Source organism: Oxyura jamaicensis, chromosome 15 (genome assembly GCF_011077185.1).
Source record: "Oxyura jamaicensis isolate SHBP4307 breed ruddy duck chromosome 15, BPBGC_Ojam_1.0, whole genome shotgun sequence".
In the NCBI taxonomy this organism is placed as follows: Eukaryota; Metazoa; Chordata; class Aves; order Anseriformes; family Anatidae; genus Oxyura; species Oxyura jamaicensis.
The window spans coordinates 7,790,895-7,811,642 of record NC_048907.1 but is presented as its reverse complement, the minus strand read 5'-3'; the positions used below and the strand labels follow the sequence as shown (position 1 = coordinate 7,811,642).

The following is a 20,748-nucleotide window of genomic DNA, read 5'->3' as shown; positions in this document are numbered from 1 at the left end:
TACACAGCGAGCACTCACATCTTTTAGTTTTGGACCTTATCTTCAAGTGCACCTGTTATTCATAGGGATACGCATGGTTTTCAGTCACAAAGCACCCGTTAGTTGCCTATATGGGAGTAGAAACTACGGGGAACGTAAGGTAGAACTTCAAGGCTCACCATTATAAAACTCATAGGTACAAGTACTGCTTAAATATTTATTAAGGTTACACCAATCAGTTACAGGAAAGGAGTATTGCTGGTAGCATCTCTTGAATCCATAGGAAAACGAGATACAACGTGAAGATGCTGTCCTACAGAGACTGCCCCTGCAGCAGGGGACAGTTCTTGCCTGCATTATTTTCCCTTGCTCTAGTGCTGAGAAGTGGAGGCGAGTTGTACCAGCTCCAACTCTCTCTCAATGCCACCGCAAAGAAAAGTTGACTATAAAGGCGTAGGGATAATGAACAACAGATAATGGTTAGACACTTAGGTAGTTACTCTGTTCCATGACTTAAAAATACTGTTACAAGTAGGAAACAAAAGCATTGTGAACACAGTTAACTGCATACTCCAATCTTTCCTGCTTAGTGGCTTTCTATTCCCTCACCAATCATTTTCCAATACGCATCTGAAGCATTAACAAGACGTGCTACCCCTTCTAGGCACTTGTCTTAGTTTCTTTGCACTCTCTTGACAAGCTGTGCTATCTTTCCCTCAAGTGTAGTTAATTGTGACCAAGTGTGAAATTAAGCGGCTTTCAAAGAGTGTTTTGCAAGCATTTCCTCTGTCCTCCTGTGGTAACAAACATTCTTTACCTCCCGTCACCCCCCTTCTTTCTAGTTTGCAGCTGCATACAGTGCCTTGTGAAGCGTGTACTCTGGTACTAGCTTCCCTTGCACACACGCCTTGGGGAAGCACTTGTGTAACAGGGAGCCTATTGTTTTGAAATCAGGCATCAATGTATTGACAAGCTTTTGAGAATAGGGACACAGCCCATGAACACACCAGCAGTGTCAGAGGGAGCACAGTCTGCTCCTTACTAGAAGCACGTGAGCTTTTCAAGACCTCTGAGAGTGCAGGCAGCTCCCTTCCTGGGGCAGGTGGGGCTGAACATAACAGAAGAGACAACTTGCCCTGTAACTTAGCTGGTACTTCACACCAGCTCCCTGAAAGTCAATGTCGGATGCTAAGGTTTAAACGTGCTGCTCAAAGTGGTATTATGCTCCGTGTTGATGCAAGAGTTCCAAGTTACAGCTCAAGAAGTCTGCAGTGCTTTAAGTGTGCGCGTATGATTTATTGCAACTGTTGGCCTTGACTGGTACATTACACCTACAGTTCATTTTATTTAACAAAATCCACACCACTTAACTCATTAGCTTTAAATCAAACCACAAGCAGTGCAGAATGCAACCACCCAAAAAAAGAGGGGGCAGGGGTCCAGAAGAGGCATGTTTATAACCCGAGGTGCTTAGTGCAGATCAACTCACATCCCAGAACCAAGCAGATACAGGCCCTTACCCCAGTGCAAAAAACCCATCTGCGTTCCTTGCTGGGGTATAAAATATCTGAGGACTCCAGCTATCAGTTGGTCTTCCCATTCCAGAGGAGCCAGGGTCGTAGTATCGTTCATGTAGTTATTACCAAGAGCCCTAGGGTGGAGTGTTTATTCTAGATGATCTGGTTACAAAGGATTTGTTGGCCATGGTTGACAAAAAAGGAAAAAGAATTAGCAGCCTCACTCACCCACATTAAAACAGAGTTGAACAGCTGCAAGAAGCCAGGAGTTCCTTCTACCACTAGTGCCAGTACGCATTTTGAAATACACGATTTCAGCAAGAGTCACTTCAAAACCAACTAGCCAAGTTCTGCTTTACGCCCACCTCAGCTTTAGGTCTTTCAGAGCCAGATCAGGAGGAATTCTCGCTCTTTAGAAAAAGAACAGATAGCAGCTAACACTTTAAAGCCAGGAAGCTCTTTTGCCCATTCCCAGCTCAGAGGAAACCAGTTTCTGAAGAGAGCAGTTTAACAGCTTTACTGAAACAGTACTACTGTCACAATCAGACGGACTTCTGTGCATGACTACTTCTGGGGGAGTGAAGGCTCTCTGCCCCTTCACTTAGGCAATACTGCAGCAGACTGGCAGTGCCATGCAGATGTAAAACACTTTCAGACTGCTCATTAGGCCAAGAGAATTGACATGGCACAGACTAGAAGCCTTGGCTGAATGGTCTCTGGGTTGTTTCAAAACCTTGTTTCAGTATAAACCGATTTGGTGAAGTTGGAATAAAGAGATCTTACTTCAACATAATGCTGTCATGGTTTCCTCCTGAACCCCTAGAAGCCCTGGAAACACAAGTTTAGTCTGTCCAAATTTAAATACTTAAACTATTAGCAGCAAAACAAAGCAAAAGGAAAAGAAAACCAGGAGAGGAAACTTCTCTTGAATAGCAGAATCACTTTGTGTGAACAACAGAGGTGCTGAACAGTAGCTTCTGCTTCTGTTTCTTTCTTTTCTTGCCTCCCTTTTCCTCTGTGAAGAATTAAAATGATATTGTCACTTTTCTCATGGAACAGGAACGTCACGCAGGAAACAATAAAGTCTTCCCTTCCTAAATGACCATCAGTTCGTGACACTTCCTGTCAACTCACTGACCACCAGGTAGCTTACAAAAAAATCCTGCAGACACACTAAGAGACTATCACACCTACGTGCACCTATAGATGCCAAACTGATTTTACGGTTGCTGTTGCAATGGCAGACTCTAGGACTGCAAGAATGCAGCAGTTTGCTTTCAGATACTGCTTTCATCCATGTCCAAAAACCATTAGAATTGGAGTTTAAACTCACTGAAACTCCCTGCCTCTCGTCTCCAGTTCTGTCACTGAATGCAGTCTCCAAACAGAACCCAAAGCTAAACAGAACCAAGCATTATAAATGAATTTTATCAGTTTATCTCAATTTGTTTCAGACTCCCTCGTCTGAAATTCCAGCTAGCAGGTATCTTGACATTTTGGTCAAACTTCAGTGGCAGTTCAGCTGCTCAGCAGGCTAGGCAGCTTTGAAGTCTCCTCCTCGAGACAAAGCTCAATTTAAGTTCCAATAGCAATGGTAAACGTGATGACCAGAAGACATCTTTGCCCTAACAGGATTCTTTGCTAGTTGGAGATCACCTCAGCTCCCTCTAAGAAAGCTGCTTTAGGCTAACAGAAGCCCTAATCAGTAAGCTCATAAAACACAACCTGATACACTTCAGACCTGTTCTGCAGCCAAATTTTGGTCCCCCCAAAATTCCTTCTCTCACTTCTATCAGAAGGAGAAATACTATTTTTTTTTCCTACTTCAGAATTTCTCCACTCTCCTCCAACTCCCTCCCTTACCTGACAAATGATCAGCTGCAGACGGTTTGTCCAGCTTCAGGAGGGCTGCCTCAATAGCTTGGCTGAAGGAATTCTGAAAGCTGGGCACAGGCATGCGGTCAGAGCTGTCACTTTCTCCATCACTGTCTGCTGGCACAGGGAGCGCCAGAGTGTTCTCATCTGAAAGAAAGGAAAGGAGAGGGCTTTATAAAACTTTGGCAGTGCGGATGCCTCTCCACACTCCAGATGTTTCTTGTGAAGCTGTAAGATTTCTTAAGATTTAGATGCACAGAAAGGAAGCCAACACAGCAATACCAAGTTTTCTTACCTCTTGTCTTCGGAGCAGGTTTGGGCCACGTTTCTGGTTTTGCCTTTCCAACCCTCAACATCTATCAAAAAAAGTAGTAAGATCCAATTAAAGATCCAATTGAACCCCACGCACCAGAACAATCCTGCATATCCCAAAGTGGCAAGAAAATCTAGGAACCCCTTACAGCACTCAAACTCCATGCTGTCTCTGTGAGTTTCATCCCACATTGCTTTTGTGAGGAAGCAATTGTACTCTTAGACCTAACCCCAGCTAAGACCCCGGTAATTCCAACAAGATTTACTCTGTCACATGGCTTACCTGGGCAAAGGATGGGAACGGAGAGTCTTCTTCTAAGCTCCCACAGAGCAACGGGCTGGCCTGGCTGGCAGCAGGTGACAGTGGAGTTGGAATAGACTCTACAGAGAAAAGCAGTTAATTAATGCCAAATGCAATTGGCAAAGGCACTTACTCTGCAGCTTCCAGATATGAAACAAAAATAAAAGGTTTTCTTATCTTCTGTAATTAACCATATTTATCCTACCAGTTCCATCTATTAATCACACAGTGGAAACTCCTAAATTTCCTCAGTATTTTAATTTAAGGAAGATTTGCAGGGTGATTTTGTTTTTGAATTAGTTTTGGGGTGCCTTCTGTTTGCTTATTTCGAAAAATACATTTAAGAATAGCATCTATTTAATGTTTTTTTATGAACAGCAAGATAAAACATTTGGTAAAGCGTAACTGGACAACAATCTGAGTGCCCACCAGTTATGTTTTATTTTACTACAACATGATGGGAAGATGGAGAAGGTAGAAAGAAAAAAAATGCTAGTGGTGTTTTCCTGGCATACACACACTTCTTCCTTTCCCCGTCCCATCCCCTTTCCTCTCTTCTGCCTCAGCAAAGATTGAAACAGTACGGTAACTGCAGCGTAGACAGCATTGTCACTAAAGTAGGAGCAGTAAAAAGCAGACAGACAACCAGAATCTCTTAGCAGTCTCAGTCTTCTGTGTAGGATCTTGGAAGCAATCTAGGAGAGTCGTCTTTGGTCAGTATTAAGGAAGTTTAGTCTGATGACCTGAGCAGTAGATCCCCAGAGAACAACCAAGAGCTAGATGTAACATGTTTCTGCAGATGCTCACCTGTCTGAAACACAGGGCTTCTGCCAAGAGGAGAAGAACAGAAGCTCTGATGATCAGTGCTGGTTTCTCCATGGCAAGATGTAAAAGCAGGAAACTGCTGCAGATTCTCTAAAGCAATATGGACCTCTGGATCTAGAAAGAGGCTTTGAATTAAAGCACTACACAACGTGGGGGAAGACTGTCAACATGCAACTTGTTTCAGGATTTGAGGAGGTGCCAGCTCAAAAAATTTCTTTCCATCTGCTATTTTAGAGACCAGTACAAGCCCTGCTGCTGGATGGAAGCAGCTCCCAGGCAATTCTTTTTGCCTTCTTCACTTTCCACTCTAAACAATGATTACTATAAAAACAGAAATCAAGAATTCTGAGAGCTGTATATATCAAGGAGATAGTTGTGCCCTCGAATGCCATCTCTCTCCCATAACATCTGACTATGCAGGAAAGGCATAACATCATTTAATGCCCTAAATCCGCATGTTTTACTCACTGCAGAGACTGCTCCTAATACATGGTAATCTCACTCTAAGTACCCACTACAAACTAAAGGCCTTGGAGTTCATTCTATAGCTCAAGAAATCAGCTCAGCAACTAAAGATGAGTGGGAATCCACCAGCAGGACTTACATTTGCCCTGTTTCTTGTTTTCTTCTATCTCAATTCTGCGTTCACGTCGTCGTTCGTCACGAGCTTTCTTCTGCCGTAGGCGTTTCCTCTTTTCAATGTCATCTAGGAGCAACACACAACATTGGATATAAAAGAACCACACCGATACTTTGGCAATGTTTTACTTGTGAGCGTGTTCAGTTATAACTCATTAGCAACAAGACATGCTTACAAAACAACATATGCTCTTCCTTTTTATTCTTTGTGTAATTGTTGTCATTACAGCAGTGAATAGGGGTTGTTCTGCCTAAACAGTCATCACACAGTTGACGAAAGAGGAGTAAAGCTGCTCTTTACGTTCCTTTTTCTGCCATGAAGGGAGAACTACTCCCACTTCTTTCCCACAGATCCACTGACAGAGACGAGTAGAAAAGTAGTACCAACCTGAGAACAACTCTAAAGTCTCCTTAGAGATGATAGGTGGCTTCAGAGCCAGTTCACAAATGCTGAACTCACAGGTGAGGGGCAAATGACAGAGGTAGCGATGACGCTGTCTTATATCCTGATTTTTTTTTAAAAAGAGAAAGAGCAGATGCATCATTGCAACAAGGTCTAGAGGCTGCTGCCATACTGATGTTGAGACACAACGCTCAACCTTCATCAGATCAAATGGAAAAAAAACACAGCATAGTGACACAATAATCACTCTATAAACTACTGAAGTGTGAACGATGCCTCAAGTCAGCACCAAATGCTCCAAAACCTTCACCAACTACTTCATAACTATATCTGGACAAAGTTACTCCAGTTCAGTTATTGATCTTCTTGTTATTCCTCTGTTCTCACATCACTGGAATAAAATTCTACACCACCAGTCACGTGGTGCACTTATGCTTGCACTAGACTACATTTGCCTTTTGCATTTAAATTCTTTTGTCTGTCAACCACCACTTTGCTTGATGGAAACAAGGTGAGTTTTGTATTTTTCCTTGCAGAGAAGAAAAACTTGAAGAGAATTCACTCTCTGCATCCGTTCTTACTCAAACATACACTTTAATAAAGATTAATTAGGAATTACACGTAATTGTTACGGCATATGCCAGTTCTTACAGTAGTTTAACCAAGGCCAAGGAATTCAAGATCCATTCTCTCTTCTAGAACTTCAGTGTCTTAAGCACCTTCACTGCCTCAGAGATGCCTCTATCTCAAACACTGAAGTTACCTTCCACCCTCTTACTTTACCTAACATCCCACCTCTACCCTTGATGCTCAGAAGCAGCTGTTTGCTGAAGACAGATGCTGCAGAACACTCCTTCAGGTTCAGAAAGACGTGCCTAATTCAAGCTACTCTTAAGAACAAACCAATGTTAAGCTTACAATTCTCTTACTCCTAAAACTTCCTACCTTCTAGTAGAAGAAAGCAAGTTAGACTGCAGTCTGCTGATCAAGATCAACTTCAAGTATTGCACCTTACACAGATGTCCTTCACAGATAAGCACGCCTACCCATTCAGTGTTTATTTCTCATTATCAAAGAGAAACATCTCACCTGCCAGCTGCTAAGATCAAATTACCAGAACGTGAAGATGAAATAATTACCTCTGTCATTGAGTAGCCAGCTATCTCCACTACAGCTGCAGTTATCTTCTCTGGACTCTTCTCCAAGCTGCCATACTCACGAACAAGACACCGAACGTTCACAGGGTGAAGATACATACATTGTCCATCCTCCGCTGTAAAACAAGACATTATCAGTTGTTCTTTGCCTGTTAATTGTTAATACTCTTCTCCCCACCTCAGTCCATTCACCAGTAATGAAACTAAAACCTCTCTGAAGGTCTAGAAGTTTTATTTCACAGAGCTTAGCTGAATCTATTGACCTGACAAATGTCTTCCCCAGAAAGGAACGCAAAGGACACACCTCTGCCTCCATGACTGCAGGATTTCATTGTGCTTACCTTGATAGAAATAGTAAAAAGGAGAGTTGTTATGATGTCCACTGCTAACTGTATCTTTACATTCTTGGTAGCTTGTTTCAGCTGGATTTAATTCTTCTGTAGCTTTCACATCAGGTTCCCCTACGGCATCCACCTCAGGTACTTTCTCTTCATCCAGCACTGCCTCTTCTGATTCCACGGGAGGCAAAAAGGAACTTGCCAGATCAGAGCAAGGCTCCACAAGCTCCTCATCAAATGCAGAGAGATACTCCACTCCACACTACCACAGCAGAGAGCATACAGTTAGTACCACAATCACCACTTTCAAAAGATGATAATTTCTGCTAAAATCTTTGGTACCAGTTCATCCTGCACCGCTGTGTAAAGTGGCAGGACTAGTTTTCAACGAGATCCGCCCAAACACAACTCTTACCCACCTTTTTCTCTTGGAAAACTGCAGGCTCCGTAGACTTGGAGCTGTCTAGGACCAATTCTTCCACAGCCGCACTAATTCCAGCAATGCCACTGCTTTTATCCTTGTCAGCAGAGAGCGCTGCTTCTCGCTCCTACAGGTCACCCACAGAGAACAAGTTTCAGTTTCCTATTTTAGCCAGGCGACTATCACCATAATTATCTTTAACCTTGTTCTATACTTCAGGTTTTCATAGATCTATAATACATCTGTGACAAAGACAGACCGTTGAAGAGCAGTCCTCTCCCACTGCAGGACACAAATTCCTTTTAAAAGGAATATTCTCTACGTTTGCTTATGTTTGTTTGATAGAAGTTATCCCAGGAATTACTAGACCTGAAAGGGAAACCTATCTTCCTTTTAAATGAGAACTCTCACATTTCTGGGAGGAATACCATTTAATAAAATGCATTCTGTTCTGTTATCCTGAATGTCACATCAGATACCAGGAGCCCAAGGGCTACCATCTCCTCCAAGGTTCATATTGCTGTTCTAGCAGTAAACATCACCATCTTGCTAGTGTGTACATCACAGAGACCAGAATAATCACACACAACCACTTAAGCAGCAAAAGATAAATGCTCAACATACTGTTAAAAATAACGTTACTAAAAACATCCGAAGAGGTTCTCACCTTCAGTTCCTGGATAGCAGCCTCAATAAAGCATGCCTCCGGGGTATGTTTTTCCTCCTCATACTGTTTTAGTAATGCTGCTTTCTCCTCCAGAATCACCAACTGCAGGACCTGCTCCCTGGATGCCAGAAGCAGTTTGGAATACTGGCTGTGCTGGTCATCTGAACAGAAGGAGCACCAAACCATTAGAATCTTCACGTAGAGGCACCAGTTTGAACTGGCACCAGGAACTGCCATTTCTTCTGAAGTTTCATTACGGCTCAACTTCGAGTTAATCCACTGCCAAGTGGACAGAGTTTGATACAAACTCTGTATGTCACTTTATACCACTGATGACACAAGCTCGTGCCACATACCTTCTCTGCTACACAGATCTCCCTGACACAGCAGTTTACCCGCAACTTCATAATTAAGTGGCTAAGCTTCAAAACTCAAGTCCAAGTTTTTTTGTTTGTTTTTGTTTTGTTTCTGTTTTTTTTTTTTGTGGAAGCATCACCCCTGAGAAGCCCTGGATGGTCAAAGTTTCCTGAAAATCCAGCCTGCAGCTTCTTCCTCTTCTCTCTATACTCAAAAATACTGCAACTGGAAGTTTTGCAGAAGTGACCTACCTCTGTTTTCTCTCGAACTAGTTCCTAAACCCTTATATATTTAAAACCTGTACAAAACATTATTAGTCTTTCACAGGAAGCACAGCAGAAACAAACTAAAGAATTCCAAGGTTCAGCAAAACATAGTTGTCTTGTTACTAGAGCAATTGTCTTAACAATAAGCTTTACAGCAAGTACAGAATCACAGCGCACACATATTCACTGGACCCAAGGGTCCAACCTCTTTTAAGGACTCTGCAGAACATCCCATTAACGGTGAAGCTTCTGGGTTTGGAATGATCTCAAAACCAGTACTGGACTGAAGGATAGAAGGGTTTGTTGCTTTATAACTTAGAGTCCTTTATTTTCAAAGACCGAGGGACATGTAAGCACAAGCTCTGCATGCTGGATACCCATTGTGAGTTAGCAGACCTGACTTTTTACAGAGAGCTGAAACACATACAGCTTTTCACAAATGCGGCTGCAAAATGAAGCGAGCCAAGACAGCCCACAAAACAGCAATGCTAAGTAAAATTATTTCTTTAGTCACCAAATCTTCACGATACCAACAGATAAGATGATGATACATTAGTCACAGTGCTTGACTGGAGAAAACTGCAGAAGTCAGGCAACAGATGTTTGGAATAGGTTTGCAACAATTTTGACTATTTCCCCAAATCGTTCACAGGTCTTAGTCGATAAGCGAAGATGATGAAAACCTTGTTGAAGAATACATCCTTGAAATAGCTTAGACACAGTTATTTTTGCCAAGCTGTAGAATGAGGAGCCAGAAGGCAAAAGTTAAGGACACTGTAGAGCCAACTAAAGCAGCAAGAATGACACCAATGACTGTACAAGACAAAACGCACACCAAGCTATAACAAAAATTGAGAAGGCACAAGTCTGCAGCACAGTAACTTGAAGGGAAACAGAGCACAAGTTAAAGTCTTAGAAAAAACACAGTATGGGTAGATTGCTTATTATTAAGATGTAGTCATTAAGGTTTTCGGCTGCTGGAGCCCATGCTTTGTGGTGTGAACTATTTTAAGATGGCAGCATTGCATTGCCATGGGAAATCTTTAGCCAAGTCCAAGCCACAGTTAGGAGCAGGATGCCAACCACTCAGATACACTCACCTCCAACGTAAACAGACTGCACCACATTCATCCACTGAGATTTGGGCAGTGCTATCAGAACACCTTTCTCTCTTCTCATAAGTTGCATCGTAATGACATCACCAATTGCATATTGGCGTGTTTCCATAGCAATAACACTGCAACGTAAGGAGGAGGTTATTATTTTCACAGGGAAAAAATAGTATTTCCGTGATATATATCATCTAATACATATCAAGCCTCACCTCTTAAGATCCTTCTTGTGAACAGAGCCGTAACAAATAGGGCACTTACTCCAGGTCTTCTCACTCAAGGACAGATAGTGAAGGATACATGCCCAACAAAAGATATGCCCGCAGCGGGTGATCTTTGCTGCTGTAGGCGGGTACAGACAGATTGGGCAAGAGGGTACTTCGTGGCTACAAATTCGCTGAAACAGCACACGAGAGGAATAGTGCAAGTTATAGACTTGGAAATCATTCTGTAGCACAGAAACTAAACCTGTAAGATCTACTCTAACATATTAATCTGCCAGTTCTTCAGGTTCTGCTTATTTACCAGGAAATTAAGTACACCATGAACTAAATAACCATTTTGGTCAATATGCAGAATAGCCTTCAAAGCCAACCCATAGAGTATTTTTACTCTAATGACATTAAAAGAGCAACTCTTCTCATGTTTTCCCCTCTTGTATTTGTCATCTCTTAAGAGATCATCGTCATCATCTGAATTCAAACATGAAGAAGTCAGCAAAAGAACTATCACCTCACACCAGCACAATTGCGCAGTCCTGTTTAACTGAGAGACTGAACTTACCTATTTTCATGAACATTCTAGTTTAGTCAGATGTTTTGTTAGCATCTGTACGTTGCAGAGACAAAACAGCCAACCAAGCACCTGATTTTTCAGTTCTCTCATAGGGTCAGGTAACAGTAAATGTACCTCCCTACCAGCTACACCATCCACCACAATTAGTCTTCTCAGACTAAGCTTTACTTGAGGTAACCCAAAGTTCTGGCCACAATTATCAGGAGATTTTCCACTTTGTTGCTAGGCAAGATGGGCCACCTATGCACAAGATAATTCTTCAAAATTCTACACTCTAGTCCTCTTTCATGGACTCATGCCCAAGTTTTCTGTTAATATCTTGATCACAAGGACTGAGTCTACAGAATGTCAGATACTATTTTTGATGAGCTCCCATCTGCGAAAGCAAGAAGAAGCTGCTAATTTTCCTAATAGATTTTAACACTTCTCTTTTCCTGTCATCAAAGTACTTCATAATATATTCCATGACAGATCATTCCCAGTATTGTGGGAGTGACAGAAAAGGCCTGAAGCTCAGAAACAGCTGAGTTTTACGTAACATCACAAAGAAGCAGTTAAAGACAGATTGAGTTTCTTAATAAGAAAAAAAAATCTAGCCCATCACGACTGACCACTTGCTCCACAAAGTCCCAGTTGACCAAGGTATCTGGATCAGCAAAGTGGACTGTGTAGTCCTGTTCTTCAGAGACAACAAACTGGCAGCTGGGGAAAGGCAAAGAGACAGATGATCCACTCAGTTGTTTCTAAAAATTCTTGGAGAACTATCCCACAGGATTCTCAGAGCTTCTTCTTTGTCCAGCAGAAAACTACTGGACACAGTAGTTTTGGACACACAACAAAACCCAACGGAGTTCAGTTCATGATCAGATTCCCAGAATACAGAAATGTCTAATTTCAGTTAGACATAGCATCGCATACTACCTACAGAGTGAGACGGGCAGAACATTTTTTCAGACAAATTGAAGAAACAGAGCCAGCTCCATCAAGGATCTCTTAAAAATAGGGAATCCACAAGTGGAAAGAGCATGCTTACAAGAAGTAGAACTACTAGAGTTCCTGCAAGCAGATTTCACTACAGTGAGTGAAAATCAAGCCACAAATCAATAGGGAAAAACTAGAAGCATTAACACTGAAAATAGTTTTTATTATATTTAACATGATCAGATATGGGAAGTGATATGGGAAGCACTTCAAATTCCAGTGAAAGTGACCATTACTACCAGTCAAAAGAAATTCTGCTGCTGGATTACCATACTGATCATTGGTTGGGACACGATTACATACTTAGGGACCTGTGATGTGAAGCCAACCTGAAACAGCAGTTTAAGAATTAAGAGAGACACCCATATGAGTAATTGTTTCTGGGACTTAAATTCAGATTAGCTTTAATCCAGCAACCACTGACTCTACCATCTCAACATGCTGGGGTTTTTTTGGAAGAAATGTTAACTTTCCATAAAGGAACTACATACATCTTCCCAGATGGAGTGTCATATTCCACAAATGATGCTGGAAAAGTAAGTCAGAAGACTAATTGGCTTGTGTCCAAAAGATTCAGTCAATCAGATACCTTATTAATAGGTAAAGAAGATAACTGCATATATTTTTTTCCCTTCCAAGTGTAGCCGTGAGCACTAAAAACACTAGAGGTAACTTTACCCTGGAAAAGTTCAAGACCAAACAATTCCCTGGCTGATTGCTCCTTACGGCTTACTGTCTCTGCAGAAATCTGAGAACCCTGCTAGTCTTCCACTCACTTGGCCTGTAGGAAGAGTTCCTTGTTGAAAGGCTTATGTCCCCACTTGTTCCTTTTCCCCCAGTTGCCATGTCCATTCCCGTCAAAATGGCCTGCTTGGCCACGGGGTTCAAAAGTGAAGTTCAGTAAGTGGTTCAGATTAATCTTCTTGGGACCAGAGAACTGGGCAGGGCTGAACTCTGCCCGTTGAGCCTCTGCTACCTAAGAGACAACAGCATTTATTAGAACTTGCTAGATTTTACCACAAAAGCATCAGTTCAAGTTGATACCCAGGCCCCAGCAGCAATTATGTGCAGAATACGCAGCACCCACTGACTCACCTTCTCCTACTCCCATTCCGCAAATCAAGCACTGCAGCGAAAGTGCATGAGAACCTGAAAGTTAGAACTGAGTGGTCTTACCCCACACGGAGGAAATGGAGGAGAGCATAAAAACAACCCAAACAACAAGTAAAAGCCAACAATACCTAGTAGCCAAGGTTAATAACAGCAGAAAGTTGTTGAAATCCTGACAGTATTCTTTTATATGGCCAGTAACACATACTTGACTACTATTGCACAAATGATACTTGTTTGTAGTTAGTTTTCATATAACAAAGCAGAGAATGAGAATTGAACAGAGACAGAAAGAGTTTTGACAGAGTTAGTATTTTAGGTAGGTAGCTTTGCTCATCCACTAAAACTGAAAAAAAATCAATGACTTCTGTATCAATGCAAACCCACCAGTGATCTACAGTATGCATACCCACAGCAGCATAAGAAGCCCCAGTCTGCTTTTACTCCATCTTGATGTCACCAAGGCTAATTTGATTACTTTCCCAATGCCACTACCACGTGCAAATTTGTACACTCAAGTGGTTAGACACAATCATCCCGGACTTTTAAAAGCTAGAAAGTGTATCGCTACGTATTTTCATGAAGGACCTTTTTTTCCTGAGATATGTATGTGGCCTGCCTAGGTACCCATTCCTCAGGTGGCATTTCCACTAGTTTTACTGTTCCTTTTTATTGCAAGTCTCTCAGAGCAGAGAGCACTCCTCTTCTGTTGTTGCAAAGTTGTTCTGCTCACACTCAATGTGGCATCTCAACGATGTTAGCACCTCTTATCGCTCCTTCCCTTCCCAGCCCAGGAGCTGAATACAGAAGACCTATCTAGGCAGGTCAGAGTGATCCTCTCGTCCCAAGCAAGAAGGCCTTGGAGACACGGCATTACGATTCTCACCTCATCTCGTCTTCCACCATTATAAGAGCTAAAAAGTTTGCCACTTCCGCCGCTACCTCCCCTCTGAGGGGGCATCTTGTTAAAAGCTTTGCTTTTCTGTGAATTGGAGCGACGGGACTGACTGGAAAAGTTCTCATTTTTGGAATATGCAGTTTCTCTTTTACGATTATAACGTTGTTTGGATCCATTCGCATTCTTTCCATCTGAAAGAGAAAAGAAGGATCAGACGGACAGACCCCAGCTCGCCGCACGCGCAGCACCCCGGAGGCAGCACAACCCGGCACCTGGTGCCAGCACTGCTTAAAGGGCTTGTGTTTATGCCAAGATCTCCTCCAGCCCACAAACCATTTCACTCCTATTACTGTCCAAAGAGCTGGTCAAGGAGTACAGAAGGATTTATTTGCTGTGCTTTGTATTTCTTAGAGCAGCTCAGTTTTCTTCATCCAGATCTGGAATAGTCATCGCCAGACACCGGCCTGAGGTGTCACCTGTGTGTTAAGTGGTAAACAGCAGCGCTACATCTTCATACCCAGTTGTTGTCAAGTTTTGTAACGGGGCCATTTTTCATTCCATTTTTGAATATCCTATATAAATATTCTGAATATCCTTATATAAACACTGCGGCCTGCGTTTGTCTCGAAGTCTCCCACTTTGCAGGACCCTGTGGCCTATTTTCCCTCAGTTCTGCCCCTACGCTTAGAAGTCCCCAACAGATCCAATTCCTTTCTAAAAACACCCTTTTGCTTTCATAAAACCAACAAATGCTGATCGATCCTGAGGGATGAGCCCAACGCTTTGGCCTTGCGGGGCACAAACCCCGTTCCCAAGTACCAAGCCCACCGACCCAGGCAGCGAGGAGCGTGTTTGGCTGAGCGCGCTGCGCACAGCCCTGGCCACGACACAGGGAACAGAGGGGAAAGCACAAAGCAAAACACCACAGGGTCGAGGCTCACGAGAGCAGGAAAGTCCCTCAGGGTCTTGAGAGGTGTTTCCTGCATGTAAACAGCTGCCTCGTTAGACCGCTGGAACAGTAAATGAGGGCTATGAAGACACTTCTCATAGCCTTAACCCAACATCAGAGGTGTCCCGACTACACAGCAGGCTGCTTGCCCACCCGTTAACCTCGCGCTCCCACCAGCTGCCGTTTCAGCCGTAGGAGTCAGGTCGAGAAACCGGGGAGGTGAACTCCCCAGGCCCAGAGGTCTGTGCACGGCTGCCAGCCCCAGCCCCAGATACTCAGCGTTACGCACAGCAACGCCTCACGCTGGTTATGACATCCTGATCCTGTCCTTAAAGGCCTGTTAGTTTCTCCTTTCCTGTGTCGTGTAGTCCTCCCCACCCCTTAAAATAAGGCCTGTGTGGCAGCAGCCACATCCCCTAACTCCTGGCCACATTACTCACAGGCAGCTTTCATCACCGGTGCCTCCAGCTCGGCCCTTCCCCTGCAGCACCTCCTGAGCAGGCACAGCAGCTGGAACGGGACCCCTCACAGCCTCCCTTTTTTTGGTTAGTTTTAGTTTTCTCTGCCATCGACACCCCCAAAACGAGGGGGGCACTGGAGTGGAAGGTCTGTGCATTACTGTTTGTCACTGAGTACCCAACCACGTAGTAAATCGCTCCACCAGAGCGCCGTGACTGGGCTGAAGGTGCCTGTTGCTTCCTGCTCGTGGCAGACTCCAATCTTTGCCTGCAACTGGAGCTACAGAAGTCACATGAGCCTCCTGCTGCTTTTGCGTGATGTGACAGTCATTGTGCAAGCAGATTTTGTCACCGGAGCCGACCACTTACTCTGCTTTCCAAAGGCCGAGTCCTTAATCCAGAACTAAACCAACCCCCTGAGAACACGGCCGTGCTCAGCCCCGCAGCCTGCAGCACAAACCAGGCTGAAAGCACTTGGGCTCGGTGTTATCAGGAAAAAAACACACCAGAAGCTGCCAAGCACTCAGGGTGTAACCCGGTCTGGCTTGGCGATTATTTAGATAGACCTTTTTTTGAGAGTGTTTGTGGGAAAGAGGCTACAACAACACCCCTGAGGCTCCGGTCACAAATTCAGGCATTTAGAAGGGATGGAGCACTGCTCCTGGTAACTACGAGCAGAGCCTGGCACTTCAGAGCCCAACCACCCTCTGAAACCCGCAGTCGCAGTGCACACCCCAGAGAGGCACAAGCCCACTGTGCCTATAGTGACTTTGCAGTTCCTCTGCAATCACGAACTGTGGGGGAAGGAAACAACTCCCGAGGACACACTCAGCCTGAAGTGGGTTCTGATGATCCTTCATGAGGCCCAAGGGCAGCTTGTACCTGCAGCTAACAGGAGAATTTCCCAACCCTTGTAGTTTTCATCAAGTTAGTCACCATCAAAGGCACCAGCTTGTCACCAGCCGGTTTACACACATTCCTGGCATGCTGCACCACTTCAGACAGGCTCCCGGAGCCTCTGCGAGCCCCTGTAAGGGCTTTTAATTTCACAGGGAAGTCCTCTCCACCTGTGCCTTCCTTAGGAAGGACCTCACGGGACAGTCTAAAAACACTTCAGTTTCCCCTCCCAGAGTAATTATTTAGGATTACTTCAGAGGATTCTGGGCCATCAGCATAGCAATGAAGTAAGTCCACAGACCACCAGAAGTTTGAAACAGGCGTTTGTGAACTGGACCACCTCTTTTCTTCCCCCCTGTTTGGGTTTGGGGGGTTCTTTTCCCACTTTTTGGCAAGTTAGAAACGAGCAGGAGCAGCGTGGGTGAGGTACTTATTCTTGACTCAGGGCCTCAATTTGCCCTTCTGCACTTCTCACAAGGCTGAACCTGCAATATATTTACCCGTTCACACTCCGAGAGAAAACTCATAAAGTAGTGTCTATATAATTTGATAACACCAGCAACAAAGCTGTCCTTGCCTTTCAGAGCGAGCCCTACCACCTGGGGTTCCCCTGATGGACACCACCTTCTGTTAGGGGACCTCCACATCCAGGGGAGTTCAAGTTCCCGGGCCTAAAGGCAGCCAAAGGCAACCGCTTTGGTCCTGGAGCTGCAGTACTGCTTGCTGCTGGGACAAGGACTGAGGTTTCCTTCCATCTTTGCGTCTTCAGCTGAGCAGTGTTCGAGGAAATCGTACTGCACAAGGGGAGCTGGGTGAGGGATCGATCTAAGCCCCCAGGGCGTTTGCATGAAAGCACATCGAAGAGATTTGTGCGGCTAAGGTAAATATCCCGGTGAGCAAGGGGTGAATAAGCAGCCACGCTCCCTGGCAACGCATGTTTGTGCTGTAAGGAAAAGGCCCGGGAATGCCGACAAGAATTCCTGTTGTCCGTCAGGTCCCAAGGACTGCGCAGAAACCCAGCCCGGCTATTTTCCTTTCACTACTTCATTCCGTTCTCATGGGATGGGACTCCTAGTGGCTCACTATCATAACCAGAAAATACTTTTTCTGCTGGAAAGTTCTGAGTTTAGTTTGTAAGACCAAGCTTGAAAAGTAGCTGGAACACAATTTCCCCAGGACAGAGGGCCTACAAGGCTGCAGGAGAGGCCATTTCTTCAATTCCTCAGCTGGACTCGACCACAGCAGGTAGCTCTAAAAAGGACATAAAGGACAAAAGCTTGGCGGGATTAACAGTGACCATTGGTGCAAACGTGAAACTAAAGGTCAGCCTTTTGGGGATGGGCTGCAGTCCCTCACAAATACTTTCCATTTCAAAGGAGACCCAAAGTTTTCAGATTACCTCCTGCACAGTTCCTGAAACAGGGGAGAAACCAGGCGGGCCACACCAGCGACAGGTAGCCACGCCATTTCCAGGTGAACAAGGAACTGCAGACAGAAATCCTGTGCGGTGACATGCCAGCGCCTCGCGCTCAACAGCTACCAAAACACACCCACCCTTTAGCACGGCCGCAGCCTGGATGCTCAGCCCATGGCTGTTGGCCCTCATCTGACCACGAGACCCTTCTCATTTTAGTTTTCAGGACGCTGCAGTGAAGAGACTCCCAGTATACATCTACCCCTACAAAACAGTTCCTGTTTTTTATAAGCCTCTTCAATGCACTGTAAAGGTAGCAACTCATCCCGGATCACTCCTCCCTCCACTTTAGTTAAAAAACAAACATCTCAGAGGCAGAACGGTGTCATACCAAGTAATTCTGTTGCATTTAAAAAGAAGTCTTCAAAATAACTTTTTTTTTTTTTTGATTAAAAGTTAGTCTGTTTTGTTGGAGTAGAACAACAACAGGCGTCAGGACTTATATCCTCACTGCTCCTCCTCAACTTGTGACCTTGCTTCAAGCCTGTAAAATGTGGCAACCCACAAGAATCCTTCCATAACCCTTTCATTTGGGGCTGGAATGACAGAGAGCCTGGACTTCCCTCCTCACCCCAGACACTGTTTCTTCTACACGCAGGCACACCAGCGCAGAACGGGCCGTCTTAGCTCCCCTGCTGAAGAACGTTCATATTCTGTGACCAACCCTCCCTCCACACGTCACACACCTCGGCTGTCGTACCGAGGTACCCTTGGTGAGATGGGGACAGAAACCAGTCCTCCGCAACGGGAAAGCCTTGGGTCTGCCAGGCTTTCACACTACCTGTCACAATGCAAACACAGAGGTTTATACGCTTCGTAAAAACAGCTGAAGCCAAAGATCTGGTTCTAAAAACTCCCGCTGCATACCTAGCATCTGGCATCCCCTGCTTCCACTGCCCATGGAAAATGGAAATAAGAGACTGAAAAACAACAACAGTGGCTACCAGTAATAAAATGCATGAAATCCTGCTACCGCTGCCAAAGAATTGCAAATCCATTCCAGATTGCAACACCTCCCAGATACCGACTTTGTTAACCCTCCGTGGAGCACCGTAAGTGCTACAGGAACTAAGCACTGTGGAAGGAAATGGGTACGGTGATGGTGCTGTAGCGACCTGCAGGCAGCCTCCTCATGCTGCTGGGACTAAACCCACTCCTTTCAAGCACTACTGCCCCGTTTTTAGGTTTTGAAAAAAAAAATAAAAAAAAAGCAGGGATGCCAGGAACTTTCTGCTCCTGGTCAGCTTTAGGGAACTGGGGGCGGTTTAGGTCTTACCTTGAAAAAATGCATGACAGGGACCATAATGGCTCATCACGACCCGCGCTGTCAGCAAAACTGGCTGTTTGCACTGACAGCTGCAACACTTTGATTAAAGTACCAGATAAGCAAGCAACTTGCACTCTGAACTCTTCCAAAATAGGTTACCAAAACACAGCTTGTAATGGGAATGCTAGGTATGCTGCGAGACCTCCTTAAGCAAGACAGAGCACTGCACTTAACCAGAGCCCAGAATGAAGTCAAGGCTCTTCTAATTGGCAGAGGCCATCGTGTTCTCAGTACAAAATCAGAGCTCTGGCTCTCAAACTGATTACTCCAACGCTAGTGGAAACCAAACATGCCCCTTCAGAAAGGAGATGAACCGCAGCTCACCCAACAGGAAACAGGGCTGAAAGAGGAAGGAAAAAGAAAGCAAACCCCAGCGGTGACCTGAAGGGAAGCCTACCAAGGGCCAGCTGAGAAACAAACAACGGGGGGGAGGAAGTTCTGCTCCACCATACACCCAAGCTCGGCACCGGGATGCCTGCGGCCTGCTGCTGCTCCCTTTCCGTGGCTGCCCCCGGACCCTTCCCTTCCCCTCTCTCCCTCCCTCCCGCTCTCTCCCTCCCTCCCCCTCTCTCTCTCTCTCTTCCCCTCCCTCTCCCCCCCGGCGCTCACCGCCTTTGGGCTTAGACTCCCCGGCGGCGGGCCCCGCCGACGCGGACCGCGGCTGCTGCCCTTTGCCGCCGGCCGAGGAGCCGGGCGCACCGGAGCCGCAGGGGCTGCTCTTGTCCATGGCGGGGGCGGAGGAGGGGGCGGCGCCGGGCGGGCTCTGCAGCATCAACGGGCGCCCCGGCGGGCGAGGGGCGGCCCTGGGCGGGGGGGCACGGCGGGCGCTGGCGGAGCCGGCGGGGGCCCAGGCTCATGGCCCGCGGCGGGGAGCGGCGGGGGCGGCGCAGCGCGGCCTCGGCCTCCTTCATGGCGACATCTTCTCGGCGCTCCGCTCGAACCGGGGGAAGGCCGCGGGAGGCCGGGCCGGGCCTGCGGGGCTCCGGGCGAGCCGCGGGGAGAGCTGCGGAGGAGGGGAGGGAGGGAGGGAGCCCCGCGGGGCCCGGAACCGCCTGCCCTGCCCGGCCGCACGGCGCTGCCCGCCGCCCCGCTGCTCCGCGCCGCCCCGGCTCCGGCCCCGGCTCGGCCGCCGCCGCTGCCCCGTAATGGCGACCAGGCGCCCGCAGCTCTGCCGGCACCCGGATGGAGCCGGGCCGCGCGGGGCACGCCGGGAGGTGTAGTGCCGGGCGGCCGCGCGGGGCCTGCTGGGAGGTGGAGGCGCGGGGCATGCTGGGAGATGTAGGCGAGGGACGGCCCGGGCGCCGCGTGAGAAACGGGGAAAGAAAAGGAAGAAAGAGCTGGGTGCAGGAGGAACGAAACGAAACGCTGCCAGCGCTTCGGTAGGCGCGATGGGGCGGTACGGGGAGGTACTGCGTGAGCACCGCTGTCTGAGAGGACGTGAAGGATCACGCTCCTCCACTGAACTGTAACACTCGTGAAAGTTACAGGAAGCCTACGGATAACACTTCCTGACTTCTCCTCCAGGGCACAAAAAAAAAAAAAAAGGAAGTTTAATCCTTAAAAAGGCATCAGAGATTCTAAATGCATTTTAATGACATCCACATACCATCCACACCGCTGATCCCTCTCCCCTTATTTTGGGGGCAAGAGCTTGAGGTTCCCTGGGACAGCAGTTCTCAGGTTTCTTACC

At 46.1% G+C, this 20,748-nt stretch overlaps 1 protein-coding gene across 1 annotated transcript; it reads right to left on the bottom strand.

Moving 5' to 3' along the window:
• Positions 1 to 176: 176 nt before the first annotated feature.
• On the bottom strand, positions 177 to 20,249 carry RNF10 (ring finger protein 10). Its single transcript, XM_035340330.1, has 17 exons — positions 19,668 to 20,249; positions 13,942 to 14,144; positions 12,722 to 12,921; positions 11,576 to 11,666; positions 10,382 to 10,566; positions 10,158 to 10,294; positions 8,435 to 8,595; positions 7,766 to 7,894; positions 7,350 to 7,608; positions 6,991 to 7,124; positions 5,837 to 5,954; positions 5,414 to 5,515; positions 4,792 to 4,923; positions 3,967 to 4,064; positions 3,667 to 3,727; positions 3,360 to 3,518; positions 177 to 2,511 (listed from the first exon to the last, which is right to left on the bottom strand). Exons 1-17 carry the CDS (start codon positions 19,828 to 19,830, stop codon positions 2,435 to 2,437), a joined length of 2,409 nt encoding a protein of 802 aa, XP_035196221.1. The 5' UTR covers positions 19,831 to 20,249; the 3' UTR covers positions 177 to 2,434.
• Between the last annotated feature and the right edge of the window lie 499 nt (positions 20,250 to 20,748).